Source organism: Canis lupus, chromosome 15 (genome assembly GCF_003254725.2).
Source record: "Canis lupus dingo isolate Sandy chromosome 15, ASM325472v2, whole genome shotgun sequence".
NCBI lineage: Eukaryota > Metazoa > Chordata > Mammalia > Carnivora > Canidae > Canis > Canis lupus.
The window spans coordinates 59,919,033-59,940,197 of NC_064257.1; the positions used below are offsets into that span (position 1 = coordinate 59,919,033).

The 21,165-nt window shown below is 42.9% G+C and overlaps 1 protein-coding gene and 1 long non-coding RNA gene across 4 annotated transcripts in view; one reads left to right on the forward strand and one right to left on the reverse strand.

Annotated features, from left to right (window-relative positions):
* MARCHF1 (membrane associated ring-CH-type finger 1) overlaps nt 1-21,165 on the reverse strand; it is a 794,329-nt gene that overhangs the window by 43,083 nt on the left and 730,081 nt on the right. For all 3 annotated transcript variants that reach the window (XM_035699269.2, XM_025439444.3, XM_035699270.2), the window contains one exon: nt 12,212-12,392. In XM_035699269.2, the coding sequence (XP_035555162.1) occupies nt 12,212-12,392 (181 nt within the window). The remainder of the gene's footprint in view (nt 1-12,211; nt 12,393-21,165) is intronic.
* LOC118350795 (uncharacterized) lies at nt 11,748-20,701 on the forward strand. Its single transcript, XR_004805299.2, has 3 exons — nt 11,748-12,153; nt 17,415-17,640; nt 20,211-20,701. It is a non-coding gene; the product is annotated as an uncharacterized LOC118350795 (long non-coding RNA).

The following is a 21,165-nucleotide window of genomic DNA, read 5'->3' on the forward strand; positions in this document are numbered from 1 at the left end:
TTCATCCTTACCCCCCAAGAATGTATATATTCTCCAAGATCCAAACGTTTTGCTTGTTCATCACTATAATCTTGGTGTCGGGGACGGTGACAGGCACATCACAGGGACTCAGTACATAAATAGCTGGCGACTGAATGAATGAAGTGGGAGAAGTGAATCAGAACTGGGCATTACTGGAACCTCTCCGTGTGGTCCTCCCGACACGGCTGGCCATTGGGATGATCTTATATATAAAGAGCCCAACGGAAGATTATCAGTGTCTCTTCCTAGACGCTGAAAAGATCCAGCTTAAACATTTGTTAGCTTTGTTTACTGATAAAAATACTCCATTGCAATTTCACTTCTGTGTTGAACTAGCTCTGCATTTACAGAAACCCTAGCTTTCAAGAAAATATAGTTATCCTTTCTTAGACCCGACTAAGCTAATTTGCTTAGACCTGCAATCACCTGGTTTTCTTTTTTTTTTTTTTTAATTTTTTTTTTTTTATTTATTTATGATAGGCAAACAGTGAGAGAGAGAGAGAGGCAGAGACACAGGCAGAGGGAGAAGCAGGCTCCATGCACTGGGAGCCCGACGTGGGATTTGATCCTGGGTCTCCAGGATCGCGCCCTGGGCCAAAGGCAGGCGCTAAACCGCTGCGCCACACAGGGATCCCTCACCTGGTTTTCTATACTGTGCTAAGGAGAAAAGGGCTTTCGGCCCAGCCTGTCTCTTTTCTTAGGGTCAGAAATGCTCCATGTATTTCATTTTCTGTTTACAGCTTTAGAAAAAAAATACTTTGTATATTGAAAAAAAAAATGCTCCATGTACATCTCAGGGCTTCAGAACAGCTTTGCTGCCAAGCATCACCTGGATCTAATTTACTTTAACCTTTAACCACCTGCTTACAGCTCATAAGAGAGAACGAAGGGTGGCCTTCGTCCAGCTTCTGCTCACCTCTCAGGATGCCTCCTCTTCCTCAGCTGTCCTCCGACTCCTTTCTCCTGTTTCTTTCCTCCTCTTTCCTCCTCTTTCTCCCTTTCTCCTCCCCCGCCCACCTTTCATCATGCCTTTTCATGGTTTTCTTTTTCAAATGTACAATCTATCGTGTTTTCTCACCATGATTTGCTCTGAAGGGTAATAAGCAAGATCAAGGCAGCGCATATGTGACCCCTCTTAGGACGCGGACCTTGGACTTCGTGTGACTCAGCACCGAGTGCTGTGCGACTGTCAGATGGGCAGTTAGTTAGGCTTTAGGGGGCCTGGCGGCCGGCCAACGGGTGGTCACGGCCAGCTATGGGGAAGGCTGGGGATCGGTCCTGGCAACCCTCCAAAAACAAAGCCACAAGAAGCCAGATCAAACCAGACAGGCTCAAGACAAAGAAGACAGGAGACTCTGGCCAAGCGAGGGAGAAAGGGCATGAAGCCCTGCTCCCAAGACGCCTCCTCCCCAGGCAATAACCATTCCCCGCCCAGTTGACATCTGTCACTAACAGAGACCCTAAACCTGGAGTGAAGCTCCGCCTTGAGCTCACCCACTCTCGCATCTCCAGAGCCTTCTTTAAGAAACATCGTGTGTCTGGTCTCTCCTTGAATTCTTTACAGCGATGAGACCAAGAGCCTCCAGGGAAACGCGGGGCTGGGCAGGGCAGAGGAGGCCGCAGGGCCTCGGGGTCTCCCCAGGCCACCGGGCAACATCACCTGAGCTGCTGTGGATGTGACGAATTCTCTCTACATCTCTTTGACTTTTTCCTTCTGAATGCTTACATTTCATTTAAATATGAAGTTTCTTTCTTTCCTTTTAAATAAGTTGATTTCTCACTTTGTTTTTCACGAAACCACAGAATTTTAGGTTAAAAGAAACTTAAGAGATAAACTCGTCCAGTCCTCGTCCTGCAGATGGAGAAACTGAGGCAAGGCTCAGCAGCAGAATCAAAATTAAAAATTAAAATCTCACCTTCTGATTCTTACTTAGCCCAGCGCTATTTTTTCCCACTGTTTTGAACTGTTCGTTCTTTTTAACTTAGCTATTTTCCTTTTATTTCAATGAAAAAAGGGAATTTCAAAGTATTTATTATCCCTGGATTTTTGGGTTTTCTGTGTTTTGGATTTTCTGTTAGGGTTCACTCTCTCTCTCTCTCTTTTTTTTTCTTTGCTTCATGTTTCCCTGTGGAGGGACCTCGGTTAGAATAACAAAGCTTGCCTGTCTCTGCTCATCAGTTACTTCTCTACCAGAGGAAATGGGAAAAAGAACTGAGTATGGACTGCCCAGCCCCTCTGCCTCCCTTCCGGCTATGCCCACCCCCACCGTTTCTAATATTCCATGCGGTACATTTCCCAGGGCAGGCTCTGCTATCCCCGTGGCTGCTGGGGAAGTTGGCCTAATTCGGGGTGAAACATTCATATGCAAGATAATAGCACGAGGTTGATGAAGCAGTGGGTGGCTTCACTGCTAAAAGAAGAGGAGTTACTTGACGGTAGAGAAAAATAGAGAATTGGAAGGCAGCTGGCTTGTGAGAGATGAGGTCTCTTTGGAGTGAAATCTGTCAGACATCTATCTTATTAAATGTTGATAATATCGCACAAGCATGTTGAGGCCTGGACCACAGGGCCAGACACCATCATCCCGGGTAGATCATGTCAAAGTCTTCCTCATTTTTCTCTCACTTGTCAATGTGAAGGGAGAGCAACTTGATTTGGCCTAAAATAATCTGCTTTTGAAAAAAAAAAAAGTCTATATTTCCTTGTGCCTTAATTCCAAAAAAATCAACCAAAAGTCTACGAGAAAATTTTTCTTATTTTATGCCAGGATTTGAGAAACTGGATAAATGAATTAAGAAATAATCCCAGCTGAGAGAGAGAGAAATCTTTAGCTGGAGGAAAATTTAAATATGGAAGTAATTTAAAACTCAATTGTTATGCCATCTTAAGAAAACTTAAAACGAAACACAAATATAGCTTTTTTTTTTTCTCATTAAAAAAAACCTTAGTCATAAGATGATGCTTTGGGGAATCTTTACTTGTAACTGTGTGTGTGTGTGTGCGTGTGTGCGTGTGCACATAGACATGCATATGCTTCTGCACATTCTAATTGGATGCTCTTATGATTTCCATATGGATCATTGTAATATTGATTCCCTCATTTCAACCACAGTTTATATTTCAAATATCAAAATACAGAGTATATAAGAAGAAGTTCCATTTCATGTGTCCCTTGTCCTTGTCAGATAAAAAGGTATTTCCACAAGGATGGAACTGTATCCTCTTTAAAGACTCCAATATCAAATGTAATGAAAGTTAAGTGTTTCTTTTCATATCTGGAATGGCAACACAAGGTGACATTCTTAACCAAGCAAGGGAGGTTATGTTCTTCAAGCAATAACTTTCAAAGAGAGAAACAGAACTGAAGGAAGATATAATTGGAACTTCTGATAAGGAAGTGCTAAGGAGAAATGTTCCAGCCAGCAACGATTATTCGGGAGATGGTTAAGGCTCCTGTGCGACACCCTCTGTCAAATCTTGTTCTGTAGTCCCAGTTTTCTGTGCCCAGCGTCCTGGGTCTCCAATGGCTCCGTAGCACCTGCTTGACTTGCCTAGGTTACGTGAAGCACGGAGAGCAAGGGGAGAGCCATTCCACTACGTATTTGCAGAGACTCACAAACAGAAATCCTTTAATATGGACAGTCTCACGGGTAAAGACCAAACATCTGATGGTTTGCTCTCTTTGAACTACCTTTACCAGTCCCTCTGCACTTACAGAAAATTCTTTATCCCCACACCGCCATCCATGGACTGCCAGGCCTTTCAAATTTATTACAAAATAGTGTAAGTAATTCATCCTTTCCCGTCCTTCCTGCAGTGGAGGCACTCTGGGAGCGGGGTCGTTGTGGTGGTTGTTTCCTATCTGGTTCACTGCTGGGCACAGCTGGCCCATTGTGGATAATACAGTGAGTTGAGTGAACGAGTGAGCTGGTCACGACTGGAGCTTTCTTAGAACAATGATGCAGAACACAGTTCGTTACGGGCTGGAGTTCAGATCCGCCTAGAGGGAGGGCTGTGCTTATGGATGGAAGTTCACAAACCAATAAGCTTTTCTGCTCCCTAGGGAAGAATATTTCCATTTTGAACAAACTATTCTATAATAAGGATCCCGGCCCATTAGTCTTCTTGTTTTTTAAATTGTTAAGACTAACCAGGGACACCTGGGTGGCTCACAGTTGAGGGTCTGCCTTTGGCCCAGGGCGTGACCCCGGGGTCCCGGGATCGAGTCCCGCATCGGGCTCCCTGCATGGAGCCTGCTCCTCCCTCTGCCTGTGTCTCTGCCTCTCTCTCTCTCTCTCTCTCTCTCTCTGTGTCTCTCATGAATAAATAAATAAGATCTTAAAAGAAGAAGACTAATCAACTACTAGTATTTTATCAAAAGGCAAAAGGATGAGGCCACAGGAGAAATCTCAAGTATCTATTAGAAAAAAAAAGCACGAGACCCTTGTATTTCCCATCTCCTAATCGTCTGACATAAGACATGCTGGCACTGCTCTCTACTTCCATTTAATATTATTTTGATTGGAATACCGACTGTAATTCTGAGGGCCTGGTAGAGGCCACTTGAGGCAACGGGCTCGAGCGACAGAAACTTGGGCAGAGAAGGGCCCCCAGTGACTGCCCAGCTGATGCCAGCTGCTCGGTAAGCAATTGCCACTGAAAGAGCCCTCGACCCTGGCTGGCCAGCGACAAGCAGCACAGTCCCTGGGATTAACCAAAAAGAGAAAATTTCCTGCATCCCCACAGTCCCTCGCTGTGCCCCATAACTGTGCCCCCCATGGCCTCCCAGCCTCTCCTCTCCGGGCCCTGCACCCTCGCAGTGTATTCAGTAGACGTCTCTCTCCTGCTCTGCCTCCGTGGATCCCTTGGCCACCTGCCCTGCTGTCCCCATGGGGGGGCACAGTTTCTTGCCATGTGCTACAGCAAGAAAACAAATACAACACACACACACACACGCACACACACGCACACACACACAAACCAAACCAAAGGATTTTAGTCGAAAAGCTAATGCTCCAATTGAGCTGAAATGCTTTCCTTTTAATGATATTTCTATTATTTTGTGGCTCACTTACCCCTTCCCGTCCCACGGTTACCAGCTAAGTAGCCTGTTGGGCTCTTCTTCTCATTGAAAGAAGCAGTGAGAAGTAGGGGAAGTGTTGGCTGCAGACACCACCACCACCGGATAGAGAAACTTGCGAAAAGCTTACTAGGTTTATTAGGAAAGTGTGATGTTTGAAAACAAAGTAATTTTCTGCGAGTGTCGGGAATCACAGAGACTGCACTCGGGGCTCGTGTTATCCTGGAACCGAAACACAGCAAGAGGACAGAGCTAACATGCATCGCAGATGACGAGTGTGGATATTTTTCGCAGGTATGGAGAAAGCTGTATCTAGCCTCACACGAGGGCAGGGATTTTCATCGCCTCCAAGCTTACAGATTTCTGAAGAAATGAAACAGTACAGCTACTCCCCCCAGACTAGGCTCTGATGATAGGAAAATAGCCTGGAGACATCAACACTGTATTTGCTGAGGGCTTTTTTTTTTTTTTTTTAAATCATGCAATTCCAAATAAAACTGAGAATTAAGAAGGATGCCAAAGAGAGGACCAAGCATTCTGGAGTGATGCCAAAATGCTCGTCCTCCCTACAAACTCTTGCCAATGATCAAGAGAGGATGTTGCAGAAGTTCATCTAGAACCGGGCCTTTCATAGATTCTATTTTGTAACTCTTCATTTTTTTTTTAAATAAAATTTAAATGAGAGATGCAGAGAGAGAGGCAGAGATACAGGCAGAGGGAGAAGCAGGCTCCCTGCAGGGAGGACTCGATCCCAGGACCCCAGGATCACCTCCTGGGCCCAAGGCAGACGCTCCACCGCTGAGCCACCTGGGCATCCCGTAACTCTTGATTTTTTTTGTTGTTGATTGAAGCAGAAAAGCAGTAGCTATGTCAAATATTGAGCGAGGGCCACCGAACGAACAGAGACCCGGCCGCAGATTCTGACAGCGGGAAGGATGAAAACAACAAAATCCGATAAAAGGGGCAAGAGAGCAGATTTGCCACCCGGAAATACGCCTCTTTGCATACTGATTATTTTGACTTGCTTATTTTAAAAACACAGCAGTCCTGGAAAAGCTCTAAAAAATCCAACAAGTTACTCTCTTGTAAGAGGCACTTACATTTAGGAGAACCTCCACCTGTAGGGATGTCTCCGTGCCCTCTCCAGGGCCCCTCCCAGTGCAGAGGCAACTACTTAAATCTACTTAACACCCTTGCCCTTGCCCAGTACTGCTTTTCCTGGCAACCTCCCTGGCTGGCCTCCTTGCCCCAGGAGACTTCTTTTGTCTTTAGCTGAAGATGGTTTTTAAGGTGATGGCTTTGCCCATTTCAGCGAGTTACTTGGTTTTCCTGGGTCCGTCCCCTGCATACATGTAACATGTTTTCCTAGTGTTAATCTGTCTTCTACAGATTGAATCATCAGGCCGGCCAAAGGACCTAAAACGGAAGAGAGGAAAGCTTTTCTCTGCCCCTACCAAGGGCTTTCAAAACACAGCAGGTTGGCAGATGCAGAACGATGTGAATATTAATAAAAGAAAATCTTGTTTAAAAGCAGGCCAGAAGGGGGTGAGGGGGGGTAGTTCTCAGTCCCTACTACTACCGGCGTCAACTGCAGATCCAACAGGAAGAACAGAATCTTGCAAGTGAAACCACTTGGGCTACTTCAGATCTCAGCGGGAGGAAGAGAGGTCTGGGCCCTCCCTTCTCACCCAAAGGAGCTCAGCCAATGAGAGACGGTCGCAAATCAGCCAACGAGAAGCCACCATAGTTTGAATTCCCAAGTTTACTCCAGTGGACTCTCTTCTTTATAATAACCTCCCAACTTGCCCCTTTCACCTGTAGAACAGCATTCCTCTCCTCAGTTCTCTGGACTGGTCTATGGTTTTGCCGTAGCTTGCTTGACCCAAACTGCGATTCTCTGCTATCCCGGCTGAAACTCATTTTTGCTGCTTAAATAACTGACACTCATATTTCTAAAGTCAACAAAGACAAGCAGTTTTCAATGCGTTTCAAGCTATCCAGCCAGTGAAGGTCTCCCAACTTGCAAAATGAGCGATGGGGACATAACGATGTAACTATTAAGAAAACACGTTGGGTTAAAACATCCATGTTTAAGAAGAAAGATTTTGGAAGAATTTTTATTTTAGAAAGATTTATTTTGAAAGATTTCCATTACGAGTGGTCTAAATAAGACCTGAAGTCTTGATGATAAAAGAGAGAGACTACGGCCACTTAGGGCAGGTGGCACGGCACAATGAGCGCAAGCTCCAGCATCAGGGAGCCCCGGGGTGTGTGTTACTAAGCGAGTCTGATATTGTGTCTCATTTTCCTCATCTGTAAAATAAGCTTCCTGTGTAATGAAGATAAAAGTCAATCGACATATTCTAAATATCTGGCACATAGTAGAAATTCAGTATGTGGCAGTAGTGTTAGTTAAACTCCAAATTCTCCATAATGGAGAAGCATTTTGGATTTTCTTATGTACCGCGAGGCAGCATTATTCCAATGGGGTACCTAGAAGGCCCCAGCTAGGAATCTGACCACGTTCTCTGACCTGTGCAGTTTTAAGACCAAGACCTCCAGATTAGTGGAGAATCAAAAATGACCTTTGGGCAGTTGGCCTGCTATGGTAACTAGCACTGGCTCTTGTGAAAGAAAAATGTTCCATCAAATTAGGGGGAAAGGAAGGAATTAGCATAGTATTTGTCAAATACAGTTCTTTCTTTCTTTCTTTGTAAAAGATTTTATTTATCCATGAGAGACGCAGAGATAAAGGCAGAGAGACAGGCAGAGGGAGAGGCAGGCTCCATGCAGGGAGCCCAACGTGGGACTCAATCCCTGAACTGGGATCATGCCCTGAGCCGAAGGCAGACACTCAACTGCTGAGCCACCCGGGCATCTCTCTCTCTCTCTCTCTCTCTCTCTCTCTCTTTTTAAGTAGATATTTCAAGTAATGCATTGGAAGTCATTATGGTGGAAATGCAGAAATATCAAAATGACTATTCCTTTTTATTTGGCATAATAAATTCACACAGAACTTATGTTTTATGAACTTTCCAATATTCAACTGTTTTGATCTACAAAAATGACAGGTGCATACGGTTCCATCTAATCAGTACTAAAGCCAAGGTAATTGATTCAGGGCCTCACTTAAAAATGCGACAGGGGACAAAAGGATGCATACGGTTGAATATTTTGTATCATGTATTTGTCACATGGTTTGCATAGGAGAAACTATATAAAGAAATAATTGAGGGGAGAACATAAAGCTGTCGGACACTTGCTGTCCTCATAAGCTCAGCTCCATAGCCAGCAGCCAGTCTCTCCCGTTCAGACTCAAATCTGAACCTCATGCAATTCTCCAGCTTCAGAACAGGAGAAGATTTTATTGTATCCATTTCCAAACTGCACTGCTTTGTATATTTTTATCTTTTTGACTTTTCCGGGCCCTGAGAATTATTTCTGACCTTGGGTCACTCATGGGGCTTTTATTGAGTGTTTTTATTTTTTTTAAAAAATTATTTATTTATTTGAGAGAGAGAGAGAGTGTGAGCAGGGAAGAAAGAGAGAGGCAGGCTCCCCACTGAGCAGCGAGCCCCACGAGGGGTTGGATCCCGGAACCGTGAGGCCAAGGCCGGTGCGTAACCTACTGAGCCACCCAGGCACCCCTATGGAGTGTTAGAAAAGTAGGTGAGCTGCTGACTTGAAGATGATGCAAATTACTTTTTTTATTTTTTCAAAGAAGCCTTTGATTTTATTTAGACTTTAAAGATTTTTCTTCTAGAGACATTAGGATACTTTGATGAATTTACTAACTGGAGATTTTGGTGTCGTAATAGTAGCAATTAATGAAGTAAGGTTTTACTGATCTCTTTAGGGATTATTAAACCCTGAGGTTCGTCAGCCTATGAGGATTTGCACCTTTCCACTTTAAGAAGCCATTTCATCGAAACAGGATCTCCTGGCTCTATTGGCAAATGGTAGAAACTCAGAATCATTAGCTAAACTAATTGTTTCATTTGGTCTTTAGAATGTTATAAACTGTAATGGAATTACTGAGTCGAGAGCAATTAATGGGATGTGCTTCGTATATGCTCTAAGCAGGGCTATACCTGTTCTTCGTAAAGACCAATTAAAAACGATCAAAAGAAAACTGTTGATGAATCTTCGTGCCATCAAAATAAACCATCTCGAACACTTTACAAACGCCTCATATCTGTAGAGCTCACATCACTCCTGAACGTGCAGTCACTTCGGATGCTGCCGTTTAAACATTATGCCAATGCCCCATCGTTTTCAAGGAGAAAGTACGAGTTTGGAATACCTTTTCTAGGTTTTTAAAACATATAAATGATGGAGCCAGGGAAAGAATGGATGTTTCTCGTATCCAGGACTCACATGTTTGACCAGGAGTTGAAAATTCAGATCCCTGCACGACAGCAACAGAGGCATTCAGTCGGTACCACTGAATGGTACCGACTCTCCGGTATGGCAGAGTCGGGGATGGCACAGACTCTCCGGGGCGGGGACGAGGGAGGGCTGAGAAATGGGAGCACTGGAAAGCCAGTGGCCTTTTAGAGGCTCTAGCCACCACTCAGCTCCACGTAGCTCCCCCTTGGATGTTGTCTTACGGGAATGCGGTTCCAGGAGAGCCAGATACTGTGATTTTCAAACAAATACAGATAAGTGGAATTTTACATGAAATAGCTACACATCTAAACGTTGGCAACTGCTTCAAATTTTAAGCCCTGTGGGTCAAATAAAACACATCTATGGGCTGTCAGGAAGCAACCTCTGGATTAGGTTCGAACATCCTCTGTAGGTACCTAAATGCTATTAACAATGGTGCATGTTGAGATGCTGTCTTTCATCAATATTTATGACACAGGAAATGTTTTCTTAAAAAGAAAGCAGGGTATTTCATTAATCGATAGCTCGTAGGTGCCCGCTGGGTTGCCACAACATATTCATTATTAAGAAGATTTGAAAAGATAGAAGTATTCACTGCCTTTCTCTGGTTTATAAATAGGTTAGTTGAGAAGAAAGGGGTCTCGTAACGGGGTTGGAAATTATTGGGAACGGGATACTAAGAAAGGATCGTAGGTGTGTAGAAGGGATGATTCCACAGAAGCTGAAGGTAGACTCCGGCGTTTCAAGGTCCATATAGCATCGCGTACTGTTTATTATACAAGAATGGGGGTAGGGACAGAGAGTATGGAGAAGAGAAAATCTGAGTATTTTATGGTCCCAGATTGTTGCTCACAAGTTGAAATATTACTTTTGACAAAGTTGAAATGAGCATTTTATATAGACGGAAGTTGAAAAAAAAAAACCCAATGAGAAATATAAAGACGCTATGAAACTATTTGTAGTTCTCCGAGGGACAGGAAGACAAATTTACAGAATCAAAGAGCACAACGTGTCATTTAGCTACTCCAGACACCACGTAGCATCTGTTCAGTGGACGAAGCAAAGGGCAAAGGGCAAGGGTCCAGTTCTGTTTCTGGCATTGATTGCTCTGGGACCTGGAGGAACAGTGTCACCTTTTGTCACTCAAGTTACACCATATGCTAAGAAAAGACCATGCGTAGCCCAGAGGCCGTTCCAACATCAATTCTGACCTCCATAAACCATGTGCACACTTTAAAAATCAAGGCTGTGCAAAAAGCGAGGAATGCTATTCTCCATGATTTACAGAAGTAATGAAGACTTCCAATGGCCGGCAACCAACCAGATTCCTGCTGGAATATTCCTGTTTGCTTGACACCTCTCCTCATCCTGGAGCTCATCATGCTTATGTCTAAGCCATGTTCTTCTCATCCAATTTTTGCTTTGCATTTAATTTAAATGAAAAAGCAGCTCTAGGCAGAATCGTTATTTAAACTGCAGTCTCCGTACTCTCCTTTGGAAATGGAAGCATCCAGTATACGTAAGGCTGCACTTAGGTCGAAAGATAAGCTGCGCCGTAAACCCGGAGCCCAGCTCTAAGGCACGGATTACATCAAGTTCCTGGTCTTCATTGTGTCCTTCACAAGTCGCCCTTTGCTAGCTTTGAGGGAGATGCTAACTATATTGGACTCATATTCTTTTTTTTTTTTTAAGATTTTATTTATTTATTCATGAGAGACACAGAGGGAGAGAGAGGCAGAGACACAGGCAGGGGGAGAAGCAGGCTCCATGCAGGAACTCAGGGATGTGTGACTCGATCCCGGGACTCCAGGATCACGCCCTGGGCCGAAGGTGGCGTTAAACCGCTGAGCCACCCAGGGATCCCCTGGACTCATATTCTTACTTTCATGCTTTAGAGCAATGTAAGTAAGGAATTTGAAGATTAAGTTTGTAAATAAAAATATACTTTTCGGGGATCCTTTGGGGGGCGCAGCGGTTTGGTGCCTGCCTTCAGCCCAGGGCGCGATCCTGGAGACCCGGGATCAAGTCCCACGTCGGGCTTCCTGCATGGAGCCTGCTTCTCCCTCTGCCTGGGTCTCTGCCTCTCTCTCTCTCTCTCTCTCTCTCTAATGAATAAATAAAATCTTTAAAAAATACTTTTCTTTCTCTTATAGCTCGATACACAAGACGGAAAATAACACTTGGTCTATCTACTCCAATTACGCGTGACCTATCACACCAAATTCCCAGATAGAGGCAAACCCAGCAGAGTTCACGTTATGGAAGAAGACGTTCTCTTTTATTACCTCATGTCCCGATTCTCAGGAAATTAGACGAGTTCATATTATTTAAAGTAAAATCCATTGGCCTAACCTTCCAGGGACTTGACCCCGGTCGGTCCAATGCTCTCACCATCCCCATCAATTCAATTACATCAAATTACAAGTATATTTGTGCTCTATACTATATAGAGATGCACACACCAGCACATACCCCCCCACACACACACACCCTCTTTTTGATTTTGCAGAATGACATAACAATCAGGGGCCCTAGAACATAAAACAAGGATGAAGGATGGTTTGCAAGCACTCTGCTCTTCTGCATACTGAGCCCAACACGAGACCCCCCTCGCCCCGCCCAGAGAGAAGCACCCACCGAATGCGACCGGGGAAAGAAACAGGTGAGTACAAGGTGCGTGCAGGCGCTCTCCTTCAGACCAGCTCCTGCGGATACCGTACCTTCCGGAGGGGTTTGAGCTTCGTCTCCATGATGAAGTCATACTTGCAGAGCTCGCAGCAGCGCGTGTCTGAGCTCTTGATCCACTGGTGGAGGCAGGACTGGTGGACAAAGCGCAGGGTGCCTGTGCAGCGACAGGGGGTGATGAGAGGGCTCTCCTCGTCTCCTTCGCAGTGACAGATCCTGGGGAGGACACAGCGGGCAGGATGAGAGCTCCCGGAGGGCATTTCCCACCTGGGGTCCCTCCCTCGCTCGCCCTAGACTGCGTTACAGCTGCACCTGACATGGGGGAGCGTGCGCGAGCCACTGCAGCTTGGTCTAGAACCGAATCCGGGCTCCGTGCAGCTTCCTTCCACCTGCTGCGTACACCCCTGCTACTGGGCCTGAGACACCAGGGCCTGGGGCTGCGCCACCATCTCACCCTTCGCGAAGGCCGTAGCCCCTGCCCGGTCTATGCTTATGCGTCTACAAGCATAAGCTTCATTTCATAAAGAAAAGCTGCAATTTACCAGCTTTGTAAGGAATGTTGGGGTCTGATCTCTTTATTGTTTTATTGTTATGACAGTTCTATAGGAGCACGGTGTGGAGGTGTGGAGTCTGGTGCCCATGGTATCCGACCAACGTAGAGGAATTCTGAAAAATGTAACATGTTACCAAAGGATAATGTGAATGTTGAAAATTTCAGGTTGGAAATATTACAAAGAGGGGTGCCTGGGGGGCTCAGGGGTTAGGCATCTGCCTTTGGCTCAGGGTGTGACCCTGGGGTCCCGGGATCGATTCCCCCAGGGGGTTCCCCGCAGGGAGCCTGCTTCTCCCTCTGCCTGGGTCTCTGCCTCTCTCCAGGTCTCTGAGGAATCAATAAATAAAATCTCAAAAAAAGGGAAATATTACAAAGATTCCCCTAGGAACATGTACACATATTTGGTCACAATGAATGGCCTAAACTGTCAATAATTATCATTGTTTAAAAGTTAGGAAAAACAAGTCACAAAAATAATTGATTTCATAAAGTTCGAGTATGGTAAACTCTATTGTTTTAAAATGTTAATTATTACGTCTTCTGAAGAATTCAGAGTTCACCTTTATTGAATTGGTATGAATTTGAATGTTATAGATTCACAGTCTATGAAATCTTCATTATTCTCGTCTATAGATTTTTGGAAAGAATTTGCTTTCCTCATTAAATGAGATAAGCTTCTCATACCTAAAGATCTTGAATTCAGATCTTAGCAATTCTATAATTCTTGTGATTTACCCAGCCTATTAGAAATTAATAAATTTGATTAGAAATATTTTTTGAAATCTTTAAAAAAAATATAAATGGCATATATCAAAAAAAATCTATAAATTTACTCTTTCAAGTTGAGCTGCAGCAGCAGCAGCCTTGAAGAATGTTGGAATTGCTGCTCTTTCTTTTTAGATCTATATGCCCTACCCTCCAGGAGCATGGGTTTTAAAGAATAGATTTTTGGGATCCCTGGGTGGCTCAGCGGTTGAGCGTCTGCCTTCGGCTCAGGGTGTGATCCTGGAGTCCCGGGATCAAATCCCTTGTCGGGCTCCCTGCATGGAGCCTGCTTCTCCCTCTGCCTGTGTCTCTGCCTCTCTCCCTCTGTGTCTCCCAGGAATAAATAATTCAAATCTTTAAAAAAATAAATAATGAAAAAAAAAATAAATAAATAATGGAGTTTTGAAACATATTTATGTATCTTAGCTGTCTCCTGAGAGGAAATGAAATGGTTGCTCTAATTGTCAGCGCAGTAAGATACAGGAATTGAAACCAAGCCCTTCCCTAACCTCAAAATAAAGAAGTATGACACAGTACCCTAGTATTTTGAATCTCTTTTTCTTAATTAAAAATAGTCTAATAAAAAAAGAGCACTGACTTCTAAAGTCCTCAGGGTGGGAGTGATGAGATGAGAGCAGAGGGAAGTTCAAAATCAGTCCTCCTTCCTCCCTGGACTGAGGTAGGAAGTAGTAGTGTTAGATGTAGCACCACAGAGGAAAGGCTGACCTGGTGGGAGAAACTAAAAATTATCCAAGAGCCTATATGAAAGCCCAGAATATCTCTCTTGCCAAATGTGCTGGTCCTAGGAATCGGGGCGAGGTGCACTTTGCATGGTACTTAGTGCCAATAGAGTATTGGTTTCGTGATAGGTGTTCAGTAGATGTTTGTTGAGTAAAAGAATTGTTTCATCAACAAACTATAACTTATTATAAGAGGAACCAGTGAGAACAAATCTGGGTTCCTATAGCTTCATTTGATCGTAATATTTATTGGGGCCAGTGAAATGAGAAGTTGATATTTCTTCTCTCCTTGACTCTCTTATCTCTCTGCCTCTACACAAAGATACTCTTTTAGACTAGGAGTCAGCAAACAACGTCCAGTTCTTCCTGCTGCATGATTTTGTAAACAGCGTTTTATGGACTCACACCCCCACACATTTATTCATGTATTGTTTAGAGCTGAGTTTGCACCGTAACTGCAGAATTGAGAGTTGCCGCAAAGATCATCTGGTCACAAAGACCAGCATATTTTCTACCTGCCTCTTCACAGGAAACATTTGCTTACTCTTGCCTTAAATGTGGCGATTCTGGGCACCCGGGTGGCTCAGTCAGTTAAGCGTCGGACTCTGGGTTTCAGCTGGGGACACGAGATTGGCCCCGCCTCTGACTCCTGAGCTCAGTGGGGAGTCTGCTTGTGGTTCTCCTTCTCCCCCTGCCCCCCACCCACATGGGAGTGTGTGTGCACACACCTCTCTCTCTCAAATAAATCAACAAACCTTTAAAAAAAACGGTGATTCTGGGTTAAAGTGAATATATGAACATTCCCAACAAAAATAAAGCAAAGTTTACAAAATACATCACCCCAACATCTGCAGGTAACAAAAAGTTGAAGTAAAGGTTACACAGAGAAGTCCACAATAAAAACAAAAGGCCTCCCTGGCTTGGCATTGAGACCTGCACATGCATGAACGGTCTACAGGGAGAGGCCCAACATTTCTCATTTGAACAAGAAAAAGTTGCAATTAATGCCATCTGATAATTTATTACTAAAAAAAGATCACGTCAAATGCTGCACAGCTGCCAAGATGATTCCAAGGCTTTGATTTTTTTATTTTACTGACATGAAAAAAGTAATTTATTCATAAGTAGATTTAAACAAAGACCTTGCTGATTACTGAGTTCAACCTGACCTGAACAGTTTACTGATTGTAGTCCAACTTCCTATGTCTTACAGATTCATTTTCTTAAAATTTCTGCAGAAACTGTTACCTGAAGCACCACCAACAATTTCATTTCTTCATAAAATTAAGGTTATTCCCCAAAGGGAAAAATCAGAAGCTGAGTTCGTTATCATTCCATTTCACAAGATCTATTTTTACATGATTTTAGCATTTTGATTTTTTTCTAAATCACCCAACTCAACTTGGACCCCGAGTCTGTTTCAAATCATGTGGAGATTGTTCTAAATGAACTTAAGAGCTAAATATCAACTTCGAATATCTCCTAGAAATTAAAAAATAATGTGATGATGCCATTAGGAAAAGAATTAAATGCTTCTTAAGCTGATATATTTCACACTGACCACAATTGCTAAATTATAAACTAGAACACAGTAATAAAAACATAGACATGCTTTTTCTAACAGAAAAATTGTGTAGAGAAAATAATTTTAATAATAAAATTGCATGGTAAAATAGTCATAATTTTGATGCATTTTTACCTTATAGGAAGTTGAGGCTTGGGCAATGAGTGATTGTATAAAACTACTGGTGATTGACATTGCTGTCACCTACTGACAAGAATAAGCTGAATTTACAAATTTTATTGGCATTTTACCCTTTTCAATGGGTGCTTACGGTCCAATCAGTATATATATTGAGACTTTTACCATTTATGACTTGAATAAACTTCTACTTCCATGTAACTTTTTAGCTTTCTGTGAAAAGCAGACCACCAAATAGTATTAAGCAAATTAAATTCTGAAGTTGTCTGTGTGTGTGTGTGTGTGTGTGTACGTGTGCGTGTGCACTTAAAGTCCCTTCCTTAACGTTTGAGTTTTAAGAAAAGTAGGTTTTTGTTGGGTTTTGTTTGGGTCTTATGTACCTTAAAATGACCTCCACTGCTTCCCACCCCCTCCCTGGTGGAGGCTTCTTGGCTCTGGTAGGATATATTTTTTTCTATATAAGTTTTTTTTTTTCTATATAAGTTTTTTAAAAATAATTTATCACTAAAAATAAGTCTTTGTGAGGGTCATAGTGATTATGTAATTTGGGGATTTTTTTCATTCATTGATTCATTCATTCATTCCCATTTTCTTAGTCCTTGCTATATGCAAAGGAAATCAGACAACAGCATCAGCATGTGAGGTGGATTGAGAAGGAGAGAACAGAATCTGGAGGCAGGTACCCCATTTGGACTATTATGATCATCCAGACATTATGAATTTAAAACAATATTGTGACACTGGGGAGGAGACTGGAGACCCTCAACCTGAAGAATGTGTAGAGATGTCTAGAACCTTGCTTGGTTTTCATGTTAGCTGTGGCCACAAAGCCCATTTATGATATGTAACTCCTAAAGGCAGTTGTCCCTGTAGTTGTCAGACAGACTCTTAACTCTCTTTCTCTCTTTTCCCATATTCCATGCCATTCCCCCCCCCCTTTTCTTTTCTTTTCTTTCTTGCTTTTTTCTTTCTGTAGGCTCTGTGCCCAATTTGGGGCTTGAACTCACAATCTTGAGATCAACAGTTGCAAGCTCTACTGACTGACCCATCCAGGGACCTCCCTTCATTTTTTCCCCCTTTTCTCTTGGCAAGTCTTTCTGATCTATCTCTCCTTGTCCCTGCCTACATTTTTCTCCAAACCCCTCTCCAATTAAATAATCCTTAAGCACAGTAATTATGGATACAGCTATGTTTGTAATGGCTTAATTTGGATGTTAATCTTTACTCAGAACGAATTCTCCTGCTGCAGAGTTGGGCATTCATTCTTAGAATCCACTTTACTAAAAAGGCTAAAAATGATTAGAACCCATGTGGTCCACGTGGAGGCCATATTGAAAGGTCTTAAGCAGTGGATGAGGAGCTAAAGGTCAAGTAAATGAATGAACAGATATAAAATTCTCTCTTCTTGAAAAAATAGAGCTTAGCAGTGAGAGAATAGCAGATTAGAGGAAATTTTATTTTTAATTTATTTTTAACAGGGAAAACCTGGACTTGTTCATAAGCAGAACCAAAGGTGCCACAGAGAGGCGAGTTTAAGAAAAAATAGGCTAGAGAATGCCCCACTGTTAAAAGAAGTTTCTTGAGAAGTCCCCATTTGGAAATGGGGAAAGGAACTATAGCAGAAGAATGTCTTTGGACAAGTGGAAGAAAACACTGGGAAGGTCAACATGCCTTTTCCTGTGAACAAGATGTAGAGGGAAAAGGGTAAGTAAAGGAGACCGAGGAGTTGCAGTAGCTTGGTCTGGGTGGGAGGGGGGTGTCTTCCTGTCTTCCGTTATCTAGCAGAGCGTGTGTGTGCTCAACAGATGGCAGGGAGCATGGGGTTACGGCGCTGGAGAGGTTGTGAGTAATTAGGAAAAGCCACTTGGAGAAGGTGATGGGAAATTATCCGAGCATGAATAGAACCATGGAGCGGCAGTGAGGTCCCCGGTGAGATGAGACTGCACACACCTAGGTGGCCGCTGTCAACACTGCCTTGATCAGCAGCGCTCAGCAGTCGGAGAGCAAGCCTACAGCTGTAGCACAACCCAACGTGTCCTGAGATCACCAAGTCAGAAGTGGGAAGGACAGAGGAGTGAAGGATTCTGATGCATCAGCGAACACAGTGGGAAGACAGTTAGTCATAAGGTCTACACTCTGAGCCAGGGGGCGAGTGAAGCCATCCTGTGGTTAATGTATCCTGGGGAAAGGGTGAGTTCGAGAGACTGGAAGTTACAACAACCATGAAGAACTGATGTTGAAAGTGGGATGAAATGGGACCAAGATTGTCTATATGTCATATCCCTCATGGGTGAATTCATATCCTTTCTGTTGTATTTTTTCCCCACATTGTCACAGAAAATTTTTTAAAAAGATTTTATTTATTTATTTGAGAGAGAGAGAGAGAGAGTGCAGAGGGGAGGGGCAGAGGGAGATGCAGACTCCTTGCTGAGCAGAGAGCCCCACAAGGGGCTAGATCCCAGGACTCTGGGCAGTCACGTAACTGACTGAGCCACCCAGGGGCCCCATCACAGAAAAAAAAATTAAAAATATGAAGTTACTTGGTGTTTGAGATTCACAAACAAATCAAATCCTGGCTCACATGCTTGCTTTCTGCTCCAGTAAACTGGAGAGGTTCTCAGTTTACTCACGTGTAAATGAAGTTAAAAATACCTCTCAGAGTGTCATGAGGATTAAAGGACATTAAAGAGTGCAGTACCTGGCACGTTATAGGCAATCAAATATTTATTAATTTTGTCGTGGGACTATGGGGTACTACTGCTGTGACTACTGATTTTGTTTTCCTATGCCATTGCTTTCACTGTACTGGGACTAATTGGTTTTGATGGCTACTTTGGTAAACTGGTTAGAGCCCATGCTTGTGAGGCCGAGGTCAGGGATTCCGACTCTGTACAGGTGAGTTAGCTACCGACACCAGTCATCACAGACATGTCTCGAGGAAAGCTAGGTGAGGGAATATATTTAGATCTGTATATTGAGTGGCCTCAGATAAGTTTTCAGACAGTTGCTTTTCTCATCTTTGAAATGTTACATGGCTATTGTAAGGCTCAAATACGACATATGAGAAAATATTACAAAATGTAAACACTACCCTAAGGTAAGGCATTAGGCCAACATATATGTGATCATCACTAAAATCAACAAAACTGCTGCTAGATGATGGATGCAATGCATTGGATGTTTTTATAAAAGCAACTCAAATTTTCATACCTGCATTTCAGTTTGTAGGACTCTGTCATTCTTCACCTCAAAGACCTGTGATGTCACAGATGATCTACCTCACTCCTACGATTAGTTTTCTGCTAAGCTACCAACACCCTTCTTGAGACAGTCAAGTCTGAAAACGTTTTCTAGTTCATTTTTCCTAATTTTTTTTTTTGTGTTGTTGGCCAACTCCTCCTTCTTGAGCCTTTTCCCTTTGCGGCTTCTGTGACTACTAGCCCATAAAGTCGGGAAAAGTGGAATTAAAAGGGCATATAAGATGATTGTAGGGATCAAACAGTGGCTCCTTATGGAGCACAGACCAAAGATGTTAGGATTCTGGAGGCTGGGAAGGTGAGAAATGATAGGTGAGATGAAAATATGATATGATTTGGTGGGTGAGACCTCACGGTAAGAGATGACAGGGAAAGAATATAGAATTCAACAGATGCAAATTCATGGCTAAGTCTCTTCTATGAATTCAAAATTATAGGACAAAGGGACACCTTTTAAAATATGAGTATAGGATGTTAACTAGACTTACTGTGATCATTTCACAATATATAAAGATATCAAATCATTGTACACCTGAAACTAATATATGCCAATTATAAAAATAAAAAATAAAATATGAGCACAGTAATTTTGGGACAAATACAGAGAACTACTAACTACCATACTTAACATTTTGGAGGGGGAAAAAAAGCAAGGAAGGGGAAATTACATGACAGCTGCATTTAGATATGTGAAAAACTATTGTGCGAAATAGCTGGTTTTGTTCTATTCCACAACGAGATCCAATGAGTAGAAGTTAAAGGAAATAAATTTCCCTAAAATACACACACACACACACACACACACACACACACACACACACACCCAGAGCTTTCCAGAGATGGAATGAGTTACCCCAAGACAGTGCAAATTTCCCATCATTGAAAGTACTCAGCTATAAGTAGGGTATTTGTATGGCAGGCATAGTATAACAGGAGCTTATGCAAGGGTAAATAAATAAGATGACCTCAAATTTCTTTTCTAATGTTGCAATTCTGTTATTTTTTTCTTTCCCACAGATGGATTTCTACCCCCTCCCTCCTGCCACTATTTCTTTGTCATCATTTCCCCTCTGCTTGTCTTGGGGGTTTTGTACTTCAATTTCCAGCATTACTCCTAGACCTGTGGTTTTAAAACACTCATCTCCAAAACCAACCTCTGCCTCTCTACTTGCAAGGAGCTTCAGCTAGTTCTCTAACGCTGGTCAGGAGGTATCCCCAGTAGGACACTTAATCCCTCCGACATCTCACCATCTCTCAAACTAGCTCTTCTTTCCAAATATGCCATTTCAGAAGTATCCCATTCTCAGCTTGCCTTTGTCTTGGAACGTCCATATTCTTTAGACTCAATGTTTTCCATATCTTCTCTCTTTTCCTCCTCACTGCCATCTCCTAGCAGTTTTGAATGATCAACGGACACATGAAGTGTCTTTAAGATTTAGCTCTTTTCAAATCACTCTCAAAACATACAGTTATTCAGATTTGAAACTACTGTCGCTCTTCAAGAACTCTCTCAGGAATCAAATAAAATCCAAATTACTTCACCTGGTTGTCCTATGACCTTCCATAATGTGTATTTACTTTACCTCTCCTGCTGTATTTCCTGCTAATTCCCAACATATGGGTATAGTAGCACGGTGCACGATCTAGCACCTGATAAACAGTGAGTTTTGCCACAGGTAAGTTCCTGCCATGCCAACATCTTGATTCCTGTCGGCCTGGAGGCTACGTAAAGGATACTGGGCGTATTGTCCATCGGCCCTTGTTGATTCAAAATGTTACCATGTTCTGCGTGTGCCATGATGTGAAAAAAGTTAGGGAACACTGGTGTGGTTGTGAAAAGTGCAATCAGCCTTAGATACATGGTTCTGCCTCTATCTATGTCAGTTAAAGTACTTGATCTCTTGTGTTTTCAAGTTCTTAATCAATAAAGTAGGAAAATAGCAGTGTCTACACTTCATAGGAATATTAAGAT